Raw genomic sequence first — 18011 nt, forward strand, 5'->3', positions numbered from 1 at the left:
CTTACTATGGTTGATTTTTGTTATCACTATGCTTTGACAATATGAATTTTTAAATATGTCAAGCCAATAAAGCATTTGAATTTGAGAAGGGGGGGGGGGGGGGGGGGGGGGGCACGAAGTGCTTAAACAAATTCAGCTGACATGAGAACAAAATAAAACAATGAGTTGCAGCTACATACAGATATGAAGGCAATTTCTACAGGAAAAGTGTAAAAAACTGAAATTTTCTAATTTCCTAAGCAGCCTGAAGAGACCATAACCATATGCAGGCACTGCATTTGTTTCAGCTGTGTCACTGCTGTGCCTGTTGCATTTCCTCTTTGCAAAGGATGGTGGAAACTGAGGTGAACTAAAAAGTCCCCATGGTTTCTAGTGGGGCATTTACACAGTATTAGTAATCAGAATGAAGCTGGGCACCATGTTCTTTCTGCTTTGTAAGTAGAGGAAATTTTATAATGCAATTTCAAGCAATAATTGTCTGGTAACATATATGAATTGTGATTAAAATACATAGCATGTGTTTGTGATACATTACAAAACATTTTTTTGAAAATCTGAATGAATTCATAATTGATGTTATGGACTGAGGTCATGCTGGGTATTATTGTGACTGCTTTCAATTGTCTGTTAATTTGACAGAACAATATTGTGAAAGAGGTGTAGTCTTCACAATTAACTTTATGAAAACTTCCAACAAAAATTTTCAAATGTATGACAGTCTCTTGTGTCTGAACAAACATTCTCCAGTAATTGCTAAACTTGTGTGAGCTTATCGATTTACAGTACTGCATGAAAGATGTAATGAGTGAAACTGATATACTATCAACAATATGTAGCTCCCCAAAAATGGAACAACATTAATCAATGGTGTTTAATGAAAATTCATCCAACTTTGCAAAAATGGATTTGTGTGTTCAGTATGAAAATAAAATCATTTTATACTAACATGTATTCACTCTGGGTCAGACATCACAATTTACATTGCTTTCTCCCTGTTTCAGATGCAACAACACTGGTGTTTTTTGGTTTTCAGAAAGGTACAGATAATACATTCCTAAGATCTATGTTTTGACATAATGACCACACATATGTTTGGAGAAACACACAGAGCAATTACAAACCAGAATTCATAAAGATCACTTTCCAAAATCCATTCTTTCTGACAGATTCAAAGTTTGTTGTTGCAAAATAAATAATGATAAAAAACATGAGGAAATATTTAGGTTACATTTAGGAAAAAACTACATTTAAAAAAAATGTAACATAGTTAATTTTAATTTAGAAGTAGAAACCATACGGTATGTTCATTGATACTATTTATTAAACTAAAGTCTGCATTGTAAAACTGTTTGATTCTGTCTTTTATAAATGTTTCAGCTGCACAGTCAGGTCCTGCTGTTCGTCTGACTGCTAATCCTCCATGGCCAGATGTGTTCCGAGGAGAGACAATTACTCTCAGCTGTCAGGTTATTGAATCTGAGGGGTGGACATTTGTGTGGACCAGACACAGACAGGGTGGTCTAAGACAACTTTCAGCCTCCATCAGTAATAGCTCCGAGTTGGTCCTGAGTGTTGTGAGTGAGAGACAGAGCGGAATGTATCAGTGTGAAGCTGTAAAAGGAAATGAGCGAGCTTTCAGTAACATCCATACCATAACAGTCTCTGGTGAGTAGTGTAAATGAAAACTAATCCCCTCAAATAGTGGTTCTATGTTTTTTGTTTTTTGCTTCAAAAAATGATATGAAATGAAACGTAAAACAACATCTCTTCAATGTTCTTATCTCCATTTCAGCTGATCGTCCTCAGGCTGTCATAGTCACAGATCCCCCAGCCACAGTGATGTTCACAGGAGAAACTGTTAGCTTAGCTTGTGACATCAGGAATGGGCCTGGCTGGAGATATTCATGGAGCAGAAACACCCAGGGAAGATTAGAGAGCCTCTATGCCCGCAGTACCGAAAGCCAACAAAAGCACATCCTGCACTCTGTAAGAGAGTCAGACAATGGAGAGTACTTGTGTCAAGGTGAACGAGGACAAAACCCTGTGATCCAGTCTTCCCCTGGATCATTTCTGTTACATGTGTCTGGTGAGTTTGAGAGGTTTTTTTCAGTCTTTACCCATATGATCTGGAATGTGATGAAGAATGTATCTATTAATGCTAAGAAATGAGACTGAGCACATGCTTTACCTTTATCAGGGGAAAAGCCAAGGCCTGTTATTACACAGAATCCCCCCAGTGGAGAAATGTACACAGGAGAGAGAGTCACCCTGAGCTGTGGGTTTTGTGGAGAGCCTGCTGGGTGGGAGTATCTCTGGTACAAAGACACTCTGAGACACACTGTGCCCAACACTGACAGCAGCAGGACTGATGGGTCTAGTTTCACCATCAGCTCTGCTGCTCTGGCCCACAGTGGAGAGTACCGCTGTAGAGCTGCAAGAGGAAGAAAACCTTTTTACTCAGACTACAGTGATCCTCTGACTTTAGAAATATCTGGTGAGAACTATTACAATAGTAGAATATGGCTTTGATTTATGTGATTTAATAATTTCATGAAGATATGAAGAGTGTTTTATGATACTTTCAGTCCATAATTCAAAATTGTTGTATTAATTTACAGTATTACCTCAAACACATCTGACCGTGCAATCTGGATGGACAGAGGTCTTCCTCAATGAGACAGTGACTCTGAGATGTGTAATTCAGGGCAGCTCTACAGACTGGATGTATAAATGGTACAGAGATGGATGGGAGCTTCCTGTAGACAAGGCTAACTCGTGCAGTGTGAATGGAGACACATACACAATCCTCTCTGCTGATCAGTCACATGCTGGACTGTACACCTGCAGAGGAGAACTTACAAGCAGAGCATCTGTACACTCTCTGATTGGCAGCTCTGCTACATTGAGTGTTCAAGGTAAATATGATTTATTATCTCTCAGCAATTTTCACAAGTGTTTACAAGGACATCAGTTCAGTCCACAGTCACCAGACCTGTTAATATGAATCTGATATGTAAGTGTGAAAAGTTCTTCATTTTCAATGTGGACGACAGTCAAATTGTGCTTATTTTAATTAACACAGCACATAGAATTGCTCTGTTTGTATCTGAGAGGGGAATAAGAAGAGGTATACTCAACTTCATTACCCATCTCTGCCTGTCACAATGTTATTTCCTGTTTACTTTGTGGATATCTAAGGCTGAATCAAAATGTCTGCACTCCACACTAGCAGACTGGACATCAGACCTTATTAGTCGTCGTGGATATGACCACTACTACATTAAAAAATAAAATAAAATAATAATAATAATAATAATAAATCATTGTCTGCAATATACATTTAGGTCATAATAATTATGCTCTCCTTGCATTGGAAAACCTCCCATGGTTGTTTTCCCTCCATGTTTTTATTATTTTTTTGTTTTTCTGGCATTGCTTCCTTCTCGTCTTTTATATCGTCACTTCCTTATTAATGTGAATTTTGGGTAATCCCAATGTTGAAGTCCGGTGAAGTCTGCAGCGAAGCGGACTCTCTGGAAGTCTTCATGAGCTCCCCTGCAGACTTGATGAATTGTAGAAATGGGCAGCTCTACCCGCTCTGGACTTCATGGGTTCGTGCCCATTAGGACTGCCAGTCTGCACGTGCAGTGAAGACTGGACATTAGCATTCAACCAAAGAAAAAACTTATTATCAAGTGTTTCAATGGTTATTCATATATTAACTGACATAGAACCAATCATGGCTAGACATATCTATCTTTGTTTTTGTCATATTTTACTTTGTTTTTTCGGTATTTCATTTCCACTATAGTGATCCTGTGCTATTTAAAATATCTGGTCAAACTCACTGAAAGATCAGAATGCATCTTTGAAAGCAGGTGTCTTATGAAGCCTTCCATTTACAGCAATAAACTGTCATATAAACTTTCAGCTCTCCCACAAGCCCAGCTGACCATGCAGTCTGGATGGACAGAGGTCTTCCCCAGTGAAACAGTGGCTCTGAAGTGTGTAATTCAGGGCAGCTCTGCAGAGTGGATGTATAAATGGTACAGAGATGGATGGGAGCTTCCTGTAGACAAGGCTGACTCCAGCAGTGTAAATGGAGACACATACACAATCCTCTCTGCTGATCAGTCACATGCTGGACTGTACACCTGCAGAGGAGAACTTACAAGTAGAGCATCTGTACACTTTATGATTAGCAGCTCTGTTACATTGAGTGTACAAGGTAAATATGATTTATTTTCTGTCAACAATTTGCACATCATGTGTTTTTTGTTTCTTAACTAAACTTTGAAAAATATTCACAATGTTATTTGGACCAAGAAATACGCTTTAGTCTAATATATGATCTGATGCTTCTTTCTCTGAATTACTGTGAGTTTCCAGTTTGGAGTACAGGTGTCAGAATCCCATTATCCAGTCTTCCCATGGATAATTTATGTTAAATGTGTTTGATGGGTTTGTGACAATTGCTTCATTCTTTAACCATACGATTAGGGCCACAAGTTCTTCTCCCCTTGTTTTCTCAAATTGTACTTCAGTCCCCTGCCAGGTAGAGATCACTAGCCTCTTTGTTAAGACCCTTCTCAAATAATTATCCTATTTGCACCACCTCAATAATCTCAGTTGATAATGTAATTGCCACTGAGTAAGCACAGATGATGGTTGACTGTAGTGTTTTCAAGCGACACTCACATGTTAACTTACTTTTGATTATTTACTACAATAGCCACAATGCAGTATTTTTTTTATGTTGTAAAGTGGCATGATAGGTTTTGTTAGAATCAGTGAGAAATGGCCACAATAAAAATGAGAGCAGTTACAATGTTTGACTTTCAGAAAAAAAGTTAATTAAAAAATATATGTTCATGATTCAACTAATGGACTAATCCTAGTCTTCAGTCAAGACCTTAAGTAGAATCAGGTGTAATAGTGCTGGGCTAAAACAAAAACCTGAATCCATACTGGCCCTTTTCGGATTAGATTGGACACCCCTACTTCATATGGATGCGTTTTTCTTTTTACGTAAGCGATACTCAATCCTGGTCCTGGACAGCCACAGAGTATGCTGCTTTTTATTTTTTCTTTAAGATCAGCAACCAATTGAAACCCAAGCAAGCAGGTAACCTGAGTTAACCGTTTAACCTACTGCTTTAACTGATCAATTGCTGTGCTACTCAAGTGCTGAATAACAATGTAAGCCAGCAAAACCTGTGGCTTTCCAGGTCCAGGAGGGTGCACCAGTGGCTCAAAGATATGCTTTGCACTGCATTTAACAGTCATTCCATGTTCACTTTTCTGCCTGACTTTCCCTATATTAGGCCAACTAATTGGTTATCGAACTAACTAGATCAACTAAAGTTTTAGAAACGGTTCAATTGGCAATTCATTTGTCTCAACAATCACTTGATTATGCTGTTGAGTGCCTATGGGGACCCCTGGATGTTAAGCAGTGAAATACAAGTTTAAATCCCTGCTGGTTACATGGTGGAGACATACTGGTGGCCCTACATATGGTCTTGTATGTGATGGAGAATATATCTATGTATGCTAAAAGACACTGAGCACATGCTTTACCTTTATCAGGGGAAGAGCCAAAACCTGTTATTACCCAGAATCCCCCCAATGGAGAACTGTACACAGGAGAGAGAGTCACCCTGAGCTGTGGGTTTGGGGGAGATCCTGCTGGCTGGGAGTATCTCTGGTACAAAGACACACTGAGACACGATGTGCCCAACACTGACAGCAGCAGGACTGATGGGTCCAGTTTCACCATCAGCTCTGCTGCTCTGGCCCACAGTGGAGACTACCGCTGTAGAGCTGCAAGAGGAACAAAACCTTTTTACTCAGACTACAGTGATCCTCTGACTTTAAGAATGTCTGGTGAGAACTATTATAATGGCAGAATGTGGCTTTGATTCATGTGCTTTAATAATTAAATAAAAATATGAATGAGTGTTTTTTGATACTTTCAGTTTATAATTCAAAATTGTTGTATTGATTTACAGTATTACCTCAAACATATCTGTTTGTACAGTCTGGATTGACAGACGTCTTCCCCACTGAAACAGTGACTCTGAGATGTGTAAGTCAGGGCAGCTCTACAGACTGGATGTATAAATGGTACAGAGATGGACGGGAGCTTCCTGTAGACAAAGCTAACTCGAGCAGTGTAAATGGAGACACATACACAATCCTCTCTGCTGATCAGTCACATGCTGGACTGTACACCTGCAGAGGAGAACTTACAAGGAGAGCATCTGTACACTCTCTGATTGGCAGCTCTGCCGCATTGACTATACGAGGTAAATATGATTTATTTTGCATGTCCAAAGTAAACTGATACGTTTGAACTGCAAGCTGTTTGCCACTATTTACGATTTTGTATGTGTCAGGCTTGTACCGATTAAAAACTGTTCACTTGAGATTTAAAAAAAAAACATTTGGCAGTTATTGGCGCCATAATTGAGTTAAGAGGAGTGAGAGAGAGCTGCCATTCATTTGCCTCTCATGAGCAATGGGAATATAATGAATGAGTATATATATATAGAGTTAATGTACTTAAGACAATCAAATATGCAATATAACTACTTTCTGTCATAAATCTGAAGCCCAGTCGTTATTTTTTATGAGAGCGTGCTGGACCCACAGAATCACGGCCTTACCCCTCACTACAGGGCTGTGTGGTGCCAGTTGATAGGATGAATAAATTGCTGCTTATTACCGTTTTTACCCGGTAACACAATTTAGAGCACGATTGTGTTGTCAGGCCTGTTGAGTTATTAGGCCTGAAACAAAATGGGTGAGTAATTTTATTTTAAAAATTTAAATAACATATTACAGTATTAGGCATACAATTCCTAACTATTTGTTCCATTCATGAGTTCACTTGCAAGGTCCTATTGGCTATAAACCCTGCCAGATTACTCACTTTGATGTCAAACAGCAACATGGTTCTGACATATTATAACTGGAGTACAGCACACTATGTACACCTATTAAGAAGGCAATGAATTTCATCAGCTGTCCACCAATGTGTAGAGGAATTCCCTTTTTTGCTATCATGTGCACCGATAGGGAGAGAGACCTGTCACTCCAACTACAGTAACTTTCTGCCATTAGCCATGCAATGTAAGGCCTAGTGGATTATAGATTCAATGACCTATAACTGTTTTCCCATGTAACACGTTGAGTTGGATGATAAGCAATGTATGATCTTGCAGCTTTGCCTCAGGCGGTAGTGAGCTTGGATGAAGGATGGATGGGGGTCTTCATCACTAAAGGCACTCTAGCAATGAGGTGTGAGCTTCAGGGCTTTACTTCTGCTGACTGGAACTACACGTGGTACAGAGACGGAACACAGATCTCACTAAACCACACTGGAGAGAGGCACACAGTGGGATTCTGGGATAGCTCCTCTGATGGTGAATATAGATGTAGTGGGAACAGGACAGACAGACCGTACTACTCCCTCATCAGTGAAGGCTTCATGCCGAGCCATATCAGTAAGTTCAATTTATAATTGAGACCACAGACAAGTGAACTGTTAAATCCATTTACATATCCATTGTACCCTTGTGTATCATACATTGTCACTTATTTCTAATGTAAGTTGAGCTCTGTTTTTGATTTATGATGTAAAATAGAAAGTTGCAATGTAAATTAAATGTATTATATTATATTGTATATTATATTGTAACTGTGAATCACTGTATAAATTTACAACAAAGACAGACAGAAAAAAGAGAACATATACACTACCCTCCAAAATTATTCATTCAGGAAGAGCAAAGGCAGCATGCTGAAAAATTAATTGTATTATTTTGTAGTAATGCAATATAATTGTTCCAGTATAATAGTCCCAGATCGTTATTGGGATTGTTTATTTCATCCAGTCTTTGCTTGTTTTTATCAGGGGTGTGTACTCTTTTGGATGGCACTGTATGTAAAGGCATGATTCAGAATTTGCAGCATGACTATAAATTTGCATTACAGGTGGGACATTTCAATAAGGCAGGACAAATTGACAGAACCCCGACCACAGTCTCAAAAAGAGTATTAAATGCAGAGATTCATATGGTTTAGTTGTTTTCAAAAAATTTTTTTTATGAAACCTGTATATCTTAGTTGTAGCTGAAGGCTGGTTAGCAAATAATCATTTTGCTGGCTTTTGTGTCATATAGATGCACATAGTTATGCACTGAGAAATAGGCTCCAATGATACACTATATGAACAGAAGTATCTGGACACCCCTTGGTCTGGGGCTGTTTTTCATGGTTTGGGCTAGGCCGCTTTGTTCAGGTGAAGGCAAATCTTAATGCAATGTCAATCTAGATGAATCTGTGCTTCCAATTTTGTGGCAACAGTTTGGAGAAGGCCCTTTCCTGTTTCAGCATGACAATTTCCATGGGCAAATAGCGAGGCCCATATATAAATAGTTTTGTTGAGATCAGTGTAACTTTACTCGCCTGCACTGAGCCTTGATCTCACCCCATCCAACACATTTGGGATCAATTGGAATGCCAACTGTGAGCCAGGCCTAATCGCCCAATCAGTGCCCGATCTCCCTAATGCTCTTCTGGCTGAATGGAAGCAAGTCCCTGCAGCAATGCTCCAACATCTAATATGAAACCTCCCCAGAAGAGTGGAAGTGTTTATGAGATGTTGGATGTCAGGTGTCCACATACTTTTGTCTATATGGTGTATATAATAATAATAATAATAATTAAAAGTATACTAAATGATATATTAGAGTCACAAAATAGCCTAGTTTTAGGTCTGATTGTATTTGATTAGCATCACAGAAATGTACATGAAATGCTTGTTCGAGCAGACTAAAATTTGTTGACAAATTCTGAAATGCATCTGATTTGTATTCCCACAGCCTGTTTAAATCCTTGATTTTTTTGTTTTTTGCTCCCTCAGTTTACCGTGCTGTGGAGAACGTGGTTCGGATCTGTGTGGGCGTGGCAGTCCTCCTCTTTCTGTCAATCATTGTGAATCCAGCCTTCTGGAGATGGGTATCACGCCGGAAAGTGGTGCACAGTGGGGAGGAACTGGCTGACCAAACTGACCATACCTGACCACACAGCATGGCATAAGTTTATTTTCATTATTGCTTTGCTAAATATTACATGACATATTGTATCATTTATTAAAGTAGACTTACTAAAAATATATATAAAAAATGTGCATCTTACGGGCTTGAAGGCTTAATGTAATATCTGGCAAAACATGGCTTTGAAATACAGGAGTTTTTTCATGAATTGCCATTAGGGATAGTTTGCACTCTCACATAGCCCTGGTCATCGCATTACTTCTAATCAGTGTAATTCTGCATGTCTTTCTTCGCGTAGGGCAGGGTACAGCATGGTACTTAACCTGCATTGCTTCAGTATATGTCCAGCTATATGAATTGATACTATGTTAATGGATGCAATGTAAATAGTGTGAAAGAAGCTAAGAGTGTCTGTTAAATGGCTGTAATGTAAATTGGGAAACTTGTGTAACTGGAGAGCACCTTTATTTTTTGCAGTACCTTCACTATTTTTAAATAGAACACATAAGCACATCCTTACTTAGCATTCACATTGTATCCAGTTATACAGCTGGATACATGCAGGTTAAGTACCTTGCTCAAGGGTACAGCAGCGGTGTCTGTTACAGTCCCTTGATTTGGAGTCTGCATGTCTTAATCCTGCAGGTGGAGCTGATTGGGGTTTGATTGCTTGACGATGCACACCTGTGTCCTAACAGTCAACTGGATAAAGCCTGAAGACACCGCGGTTGAAAGGAGCTTTTAAAAATGGTTTATTATAGAGATTTCACACATTTTTAGATAGTTAGGCCAGAAAGTCAACTGTGGTTTCTTTTAGATGAAGAGTAACCTGGCTGTCTGTTTTCTGCCTGAACCATCCTGTTCAGCTTACATATGGTAATTTGTTCTGTTTTGTTGTCTCATTGTTTTTAATAAATCTTCTATGTTTGTATATAGATTTGACTCCTTGTTTAGTTTATGTTGCGGTCCCTGGTTATTGGAACTTCGGTTGGCTTTTGGGACGTAACAGTGTCCTACTGTTGTTTGTCTACTGTCTTGTGTAACTTCAGAACTTTGTGTTTTATGTCAGGTCCCCCTTGCATAAGAGATTTCGATCTCAATGGGGTTTTTCCTGGTTAAATAAAAAATCTACATTTCATGTGAATATGTAGACGTGGTGAAATAAATGAAAGAATACATGTATGGTTAAGACTGACTAAAGTGACATTATTATGATTTTATATATTATGCCTTGACTCTTACTGATCATGATATGATAGGTCATGCAGTGCTTCCATATACATACAGACCTAACACACGTGATCCGGCCGAACAATGGTATAACTTCATCACTCACTCAGTCACTCACTCAGTCACAGACATTCGCATTTGTAGGGCTGGCCACCCTGTTGCGGTCCAGCCAATAAATGAAAGAATACATCAGTGGTGGCTGGTGACTTAAAAAATTGGGGAGGACAGGAAGAAAACCAACCCATGGCGTCATGTTATTTTACACTAGTTGGCTACTTATCTCTACTTTCTTATGTTCAAGTTATGTTATGTTATTATGTTCAAATGTAGCAATAATCCAACTAGCAACCTAATGCAAACTTACTATACAACTAAGGTAAGTAATGCACCTGAGGTGTATCCCCATCTTCCATAAGGAACAAATATCATATTATCATTTATACAATGGCTTGGCTAAACACTCGCTTCTGATTGGTCCAAGGGTGGGCATTATTTCTCAGTAAAGTTTTGTTCTGCAATGTCAATAAGTTTTATTAAAAGAAAAGGTTTTGTTTCTGTACCTCGGTCTCTCCTTGAACAAGGTTGTCAAAGTTTCCAGTTGTAATGCAGTGCCAAATTGTTTTGGAAATCAAATTTTGACTTGTTTGGTGTATTCCTTATTTGGTCACCACCAACCAATATTTTAATAATATTTTAAAAATAATTTATAGAGAATGCCTGTTGTACAGTTGAACAGAGCATATCTGTGTAGTTGCTCATTTTTACCACTAGGGTGCACCAGGAACCAGAATTCTAAACTGCTGGATATTGAAGGGACAGTTCACTTTCTGAATTTAATTAATTTAATTCTCCTCTCCCTGTCTCAGTGCGCCCCCCCCCCCCCCCCCCCCCCCCCCCCCCCCCCTCAGTCTGTGCTTGCAATCTCCCCCCGGTCTGTGAACTCTATCAAACCTCTTTAAATGTAACCCTTTTAACCCTTTATGTTGGGGGTCCCCTGGAGGGGGGTCCCTGCATTGAAAACGGTTGAAAGCCCTGATTCAAAGATTCAAAACAAGAGCATATCCTTAATTTAACCCCAGACCAGCTTGGTTGGCTGCATTTGTAAAATCTCAGAACGTTTCTGAAGCATGGTATACAAACGACAGATTTTCCCGTCACATAAAGAATACAAATTGCATAATGTTCAAAAGCATTTGAAATCTGTAATTGAAATACTGCCCGTCCCTTTGTGCTAAATTGTGGACATGAGACCTAAATGCGAAACATCCACCGGGGCAGGAAACTAACTTCTTCGTCCGCCGTCCTCAGTGGCTGACCCACTGCAGAATCCCCCAGCAAGTTTCCCCTTCATACCAGACAGTGTAGAATAGGGCAGGACCTCCGAGTGATGGGTTGGTTCCCTGCCAAAGTGGCTGGTACAGTGGACCCACTTACCAGCCACAGATGAACCGCACCGGCATTTGGCTGGTGGCTGGTGTTGCAGTAATCCCCCACTCTTCTGTCCAGCTCTAAAGTTGTCCCTCTACCCTGGTCCTGGAAGGCTGCTGGGTGAGCAGATTCTCGCTGTTACCCAGCACTCCATTGATAAATGAGAGCAGTTTGTTGCTGTTCTCTCACTTCACCATGTTTATTGGGTCTGAAATTATTTCTGTTTTTTTTTTTTCAGGCTTTCTTCGCCCAGTTTGGAATTGCCAGTCGTGTTTGCACCACAAACCTCACGCGTTTGGGAAAGTGCAGATAAGCGTGGTGATAAGTGGACCAGCAGCGGAGCCAGCAGCATGTTTGGCTATGACTCCGTCGTCCCTGAGGTCATTTTACTCTGGTTTCCATGTCTTTTCTCTTCCCCTTTCATACAGTGCGACTACTGATGTGTGTGAGAACAAGCTCCATAGGGGTGCTCCTGTGTGAAACACGTTATGATTTTTCATATGTTCATAATTGATGCTACATCGTCCGGGTGGGGAAGGGCAAATTAAATGGTATGGTAAGAATGTCCAAATGCAGATCCCACATGAATAACCACATATTCCAGACTAGAAGGATGCAGGCTTTTATAATGAGACCAGTCTGTCTTATACGCAGTGTACACCCTGCAAGTAGGGCCCCAACTCCCTCAAAAAGGGCCTCGCCTTCATCCAAAGAGCCCCAACTCCCTCAAAAAGGGCCTCGCCTTCATCCAAAGGGCCCCAACTCCCTCAAAAAGGGCCTCGCCTCCATCCAAAGGGCCCCAACTCCCTCAAAAAGGGCCTCGCCTTCATCCAAAGGGCCCCAACTCCCTCAAAAAGGGCCTCACCTTCATCCAAAGGGCCTACAGTTCTTGTCTTATGGTGATTAGATGGAATTATTACAAGTTATAATCAGGGAATTACGGCAACAGGCAGGCCGTCACCCAATCATTGCCCTGATGCACACATGTAGATAAATGGAAACGTAAAGGTGGGATAGCAACCAAACGAAATGACGAATCAGGTGATGAGATTAAAGACGAAAAAACTTCAGGACGAGGGGGTTAATGTATAAAAAGTGCTGTGTGATCTACACGGTTAAATCAAAGCTGAGAATAAGCACTTTAACCACATGTGAATTGTTTGATTACGAATCTAAACTTGTGGAATGTTGCTTTACAGGCATTTAGCAGACCCTCTTATCCAGACAACTTTTGACATTGCATTTTTTTTACATTGCATCCATTTATACAGCTGGATATGTACTGAAGGAATGCAGGTTATACTGAAGAGCAAGTATCCTGTAACAGCAGTGTCCTACCTGGGAATCAAACCTGTGACCTTTCGGTTGCAAGACCAGTTCCCTACCCATTATACTACACCACCATCTTTCGATTGCAAGACCAGTTCCCTACCCATTATACTACACCACCGTCTTTCGATTGCAAGACCAGTTCCCTACACAATATGCTACACCACCATCTTTCAATTGCAAGACCAGTTCCCTACTCATTATATCAAAAAGGGCTGTAATTCCTGCCCTAATCACCCAATATGGATGTAAATGCCTTCAAATAAACACAATCTGCACTTTATCATCATATTTACATTTTTTTATTGTGCTGGAGTTCAGAGACAAAATGACAAAAAGTGTGCCACTGTCCCAATGCTATTTCATTTAACCGTATCTCTAAATACAAGAAAAGAATACTAGTTAGCAAATGCTAACTCTTAAACATTGACAGAATTACAGAATTACAAAAGGTTTGATTACTTTAAATTAGGGGTTCTCAGCGCAGGTCCTGTTGATGAACAGGGTGCATCCAGGGCCGAATTAAGATGACATGGGCCTCGGGACTAGGACAACCTTTACTACTGCCTGGGTGACCCTGTGCATTAATCCAGGCCTGGGTCTGCCACTGTCTGTTTTCAGGAGCCAACTTAGATTCAAGTAACCACATGAGTTGGATTAACTGTAGTTAACTATTTTAACTGACCAATTAATGTATTCAGTATAGCCCCACAGGACCTGGGTTGAGAACTCCTGGATAAGAAGCATATTAAATTATTTTATGCATTTTCATCAAGTTTCATCAACTTCAACAACAATTTTCCACAACACAGGACCTATGAGTTCTGCAGAGTCATATTTTACAGGATTACTGTGGAAACTATAAAAACAGCAGGAAATGAATAGGGTGGTTCAACTGCATATTATTTAATGTGAAACATAGTGACCTTAAAATACATATGATATGAAAAAATATAGTAGGATATAGTGACATGTACCTATAGCGAGAATATATTCCCTCACATATGAAGGTAAGACTGAGTGTATATGGATCCCTGTGTCCAATTATGCAGTAGGACCTGCAATGCAAGGATTATGCAAATAATTTTTTGAATGCATGATCAAAACATAATATCAATAACTGTTGCACTTAAACTTATACAATATTAACAACAAACCTGCAACAAAAAAAAAATCTTTAAACAAGTCACTCACTGAGAGTGATGATGAAAAATCACTTAGAGTTAATTATAAACTTACCTTGGTTTAATGGTTTTAACTGAACGGCTGAATAGAAACTGTGCTTCCCAACTGCTTCAGAACCTGTTGTCAATAAAGCAGAGGGGTTAAAGGAAGAACCTACTGAGTTTGAGCTCCACAGAGCATGTGATGTTTAAATGGACAATTTGTGAAAGTATTGTGGTTTTTTAGTTTAGTACTTGTCGATCACAGGTTTCTGTCCTGACCTTCTGTTTCTGTGGCAGGGTCTATTTCCTCATACACAGCATTGGCTGTTAATCCATGATCTGGAGAAGAGAGCAGAGAAAGGTGAAGATTCAACTCACACGTGGCACACAGTGTGAGCGGACGAGAACTCAGAAAGACCGGTCCTCACCTGCGCTGATGTAGTCTGCATTTACCCTGGAGTAAAACTCGCCCCCATCCGGCTGACTTTTGATTCGCCCTTTTCACAAACATAAACAATGGAAAACATGCAATAACACAGAGAATTATCAACATAGAATAAGTGGAAATAAACCATATAAAAATGTACAAATAAAGCAGTAAATTAATAAAGAAATATAGATGTATGTGCAATTTGCTATTATATATTTTTCTTAATTTATTTTTTAATTTATTTTCACTATGAGTGTGTGAGTGTACAAGTGGTGTGTGCGCCCTCTGATGGACTAGCGACCAGTCCAGGGTGAATTCCTACTTCTCGTCCAATGCATGCTGGGATAGGCTCCAGCACCCCCCACGACACGGACCAGGAATTTGCGGTTAGACAAGTTAGATAGTGGATGGATGAGTTTATTTTCATGTTTATTTATTATTTTATTTCCATATATTATATTTCTCTATTTATTTTCATATTTTTTGGAATAATGTATTCATCTATGTCCCGCATTTCTTTGAGTATTTAAGAAACTGACTTCTCCATTAAAGTACTTGCTCACATTGAGAAATGTTGTCTGTTGTTCTGAACACATGAAAGGGCGGAACTTCAGACTTGGTGGGTGGACCAAGGCAAGTTGATTGCCAGATTGTGCTCATCAAGAAAAGCATAAATAAATAGGGAAATATATACGGAAATAAATTAATAAATGTGAAAATCTGAAAATGACTCAAAATTAAAGAAAAATATAATTTGATCAATTGCATATACATTTACATTATTATATTATTTTCCAGATTTATTTAAGTATTTTTAGACTATTTTTTTATTCATTTTTTTCCACATTTATTGATTTATCCTTAATTTATTTATCATTGTGGCACTCTTGGTGTTCCATACTACTCACCTGGATCAATAAATACATAAATAGAGGAATGAACTTAATACAATAATAAAATGGTCAAGACACTATAACAATTAAATGTAATTCAATGAGCACTTGTCTGTTTAATGGGTGATGTTAAACCTCTGAATTCACATGCTTTTATAATTTACTTGCAATGCTGATATTATTATTAGACAGCTTTTAAAGTGTAATGTATTAATAATAGCGTAATGTATGGACATGTTCAGTGAGTGCAACTACACACCTGATGTCCTGCATTTCTTAGAGCATTGAACTGCCAGCACCACCAGGGTTATGAAAATCACGGCCGAACCAGCAAGAGCCACAATAAAGTACAGCCCTGCAGTGGAGGTAGAAGAGGAAGGTTTCGTGAGATAAAATATAATCTTTCATAAGTATTGAAAACATTCAAACTATTCCAATTTCCATTTAAACAATTTCAATTTCATGGCAAATATATTGTGCAATATATTTCTCTTAGGAAAAGTAATTTAGAATAATTTGCTTTGCTGCATTTGTCATATTGATAAACATCGCAAATATTGCAAATTTGTGTATTTACATACAGTGCCATCCAAATTTGTTCACACACCCCTAATAAAGATGAGAAATGCTGGATGAACAATACAGATATTGCGCTATACTGTGTGCTCAATAAATGGTAGAATTATACAATTTTATAATAATAGAATTGTCCAGAGAAAAACACCCGGTTGGCAGGAGGACCGGGTTCAAGCTCAGACCAAAAGTCCAGAAGGACCTGGAAAAATTCAATAGTCAGTGACCCTTCCCATGTGGTCCCAAATCTCATGAAACGCTATGTAAGACAACTCAGTGCAGAGAGGATGCTGAGTATTGAGAATGGGTGTGAATATTGTGACACACATCTCTTAAAGTCTTGATAAAATGATCAAATTTTGAGCATGTCTTCTTTGTTCATCATTATCAAGCAAGGGCATGAATAATTTTGGAGGGCACTGTGTTTATTTTCCCTTTTTCATGTATGCCTTGATTGTAGATATATATATATATATATAGTCATTCAGATTGGGAATGAACACAAAAAATACACAGTTTAACACATTTTATATCTTAAATGAAGAAGTCAACTAATATTAGAAAATAAAAAGTGAGGATCTACACAAGGGTACAATGGATTTAACCCTTCACTTGTCTGTGGTCTCAATTATAAATTGAACTTACTGATATTGCTTGTCATGAAGCCTTCACTGATGAGGGAGTAGTACGGTCTGTCTGTCCTGTTCCCACTACATCTATATTCTCCATCAGAGGAGCTATCCCAGAATCCCACTGTGTGCCTCTCTCCAGTGTGGTTTAGTGAGATCTGTGTTCCGTCTCTGTACCACGTGTAGTTCCAGTCAGCAGAAGTAAAGGCCTGAAGCTCACACCTCATTGCTAGAGTGCCTTTAGTGATGAAGACCCCCATCCATCCTTCATCCAGGGTCACTACTGCCTGAGGCAAAGCTGCAAGATCATACATTGCTTATCATCCAACTCAACGTGTTATACGGGGAAAAAATGATACAGGACATGGAATCTATAATCCACTAGGCCTTACATTGCATGATTAATAGCAGAAAGTTACTGTAGTTGGAGTGAATGGTCTCTCTCCCTATCGTGGCACATGATAGCAAAAAAAGGGAATTCCTCTTCACATTGGTGGACAGCCAATTGGTGGACAGCCAATTCATTGCCTTCTTAATAGGTGTATGTAGTGTGCTGTTCTCCAGTTATAATATATCAGAACCATGTTGCTGTTTGACATCAAAGTGAGTAATCGGGCAGGCTTTATAACCAATAGGAGCTTGCGAGTGAACTCATGAATGGAAAAATTACCTAGGAATTGTATGCCTAATACTGTATTAGGTTGTTTTAATTATTTTTATAAAATTACTCACTCATTTTGTTTCAGGCCTAATAACTCAACAGGCCTGACAACACAATCGTGCTCTAAATTGTGTTACCGGGTAAAAACGGTAATAAGCAGCAATTTATTCATCCTATCAACTGGCACCACACAGCCCTGTAGTGAGGGGTAAGGCTGTGATTCTGTGAGTCCAGCACGCTCTCATAAAAAATAACGACTGGGCTTCAGATTTATCACAGAAAGTAGTTATATGACATCATGAATTAATCTGCATATTTCAATGTCTTAAGTGCATTAATTTGCATATTTATCCCTGCTCATTATATTCCCATTGTGCATGAGAGGCAGCTGATTGGCAGCTCTCTCTCACTCCTCTTAACTCAATTATGGCACCAATAACTGCCAAATGGTTTTTTCAAAATCTCAGTCAAGGGAACAGTATTTACTCGGTTAATGTAAGGCAGTGCTAGCCAGACACACACAAAATTTAAATAGTGGCAAAGAGTTTGCAGTTGAAATGTATCAGTTTACTGTGGACATGCAAAATAAATCATATTTACCTCGTACAGT

General features: G+C 39.1%; 1 protein-coding gene across 1 annotated transcript; it reads left to right on the top strand.

Annotated features, from left to right (window-relative positions):
* Positions 1 to 403: 403 nt before the first annotated feature.
* Positions 404 to 9185, top strand: LOC118208054 (leukocyte immunoglobulin-like receptor subfamily A member 4). The gene is made up of 8 exons (XM_035382321.1): positions 404 to 434; positions 1002 to 1037; positions 1378 to 1665; positions 1793 to 2086; positions 2198 to 2494; positions 6012 to 6308; positions 7227 to 7508; positions 8930 to 9185. The coding sequence occupies exons 1-8, from the start codon at positions 404 to 406 to the stop codon at positions 9085 to 9087; spliced, it is 1683 nt and encodes a 560-aa protein (XP_035238212.1). The 3' UTR covers positions 9088 to 9185.
* The last annotated feature ends 8826 nt before the right edge of the window (positions 9186 to 18011 follow it).

The sequence above is a fragment of the Anguilla anguilla genome, chromosome 11 (genome assembly GCF_013347855.1).
Source record: "Anguilla anguilla isolate fAngAng1 chromosome 11, fAngAng1.pri, whole genome shotgun sequence".
Lineage (NCBI taxonomy): Eukaryota > Metazoa > Chordata > Actinopteri > Anguilliformes > Anguillidae > Anguilla > Anguilla anguilla.

Excerpts from the sequence above, each read along its gene's own strand:
- LOC118208054 (XM_035382321.1), top strand. The coding sequence starts at position 404 with ATGAAGCTGGGCACCATGTTCTTTCTGCTTT. Across the intron at positions 1,666-1,792 it reads CCATACCATAACAGTCTCTG|CTGATCGTCCTCAGGCTGTC; the intron begins GTGAGTAGTGTA and ends TCTCCATTTCAG. Across the intron at positions 2,495-6,011 it reads TCTGACTTTAGAAATATCTG|TATTACCTCAAACATATCTG; the intron begins GTGAGAACTATT and ends ATTGATTTACAG.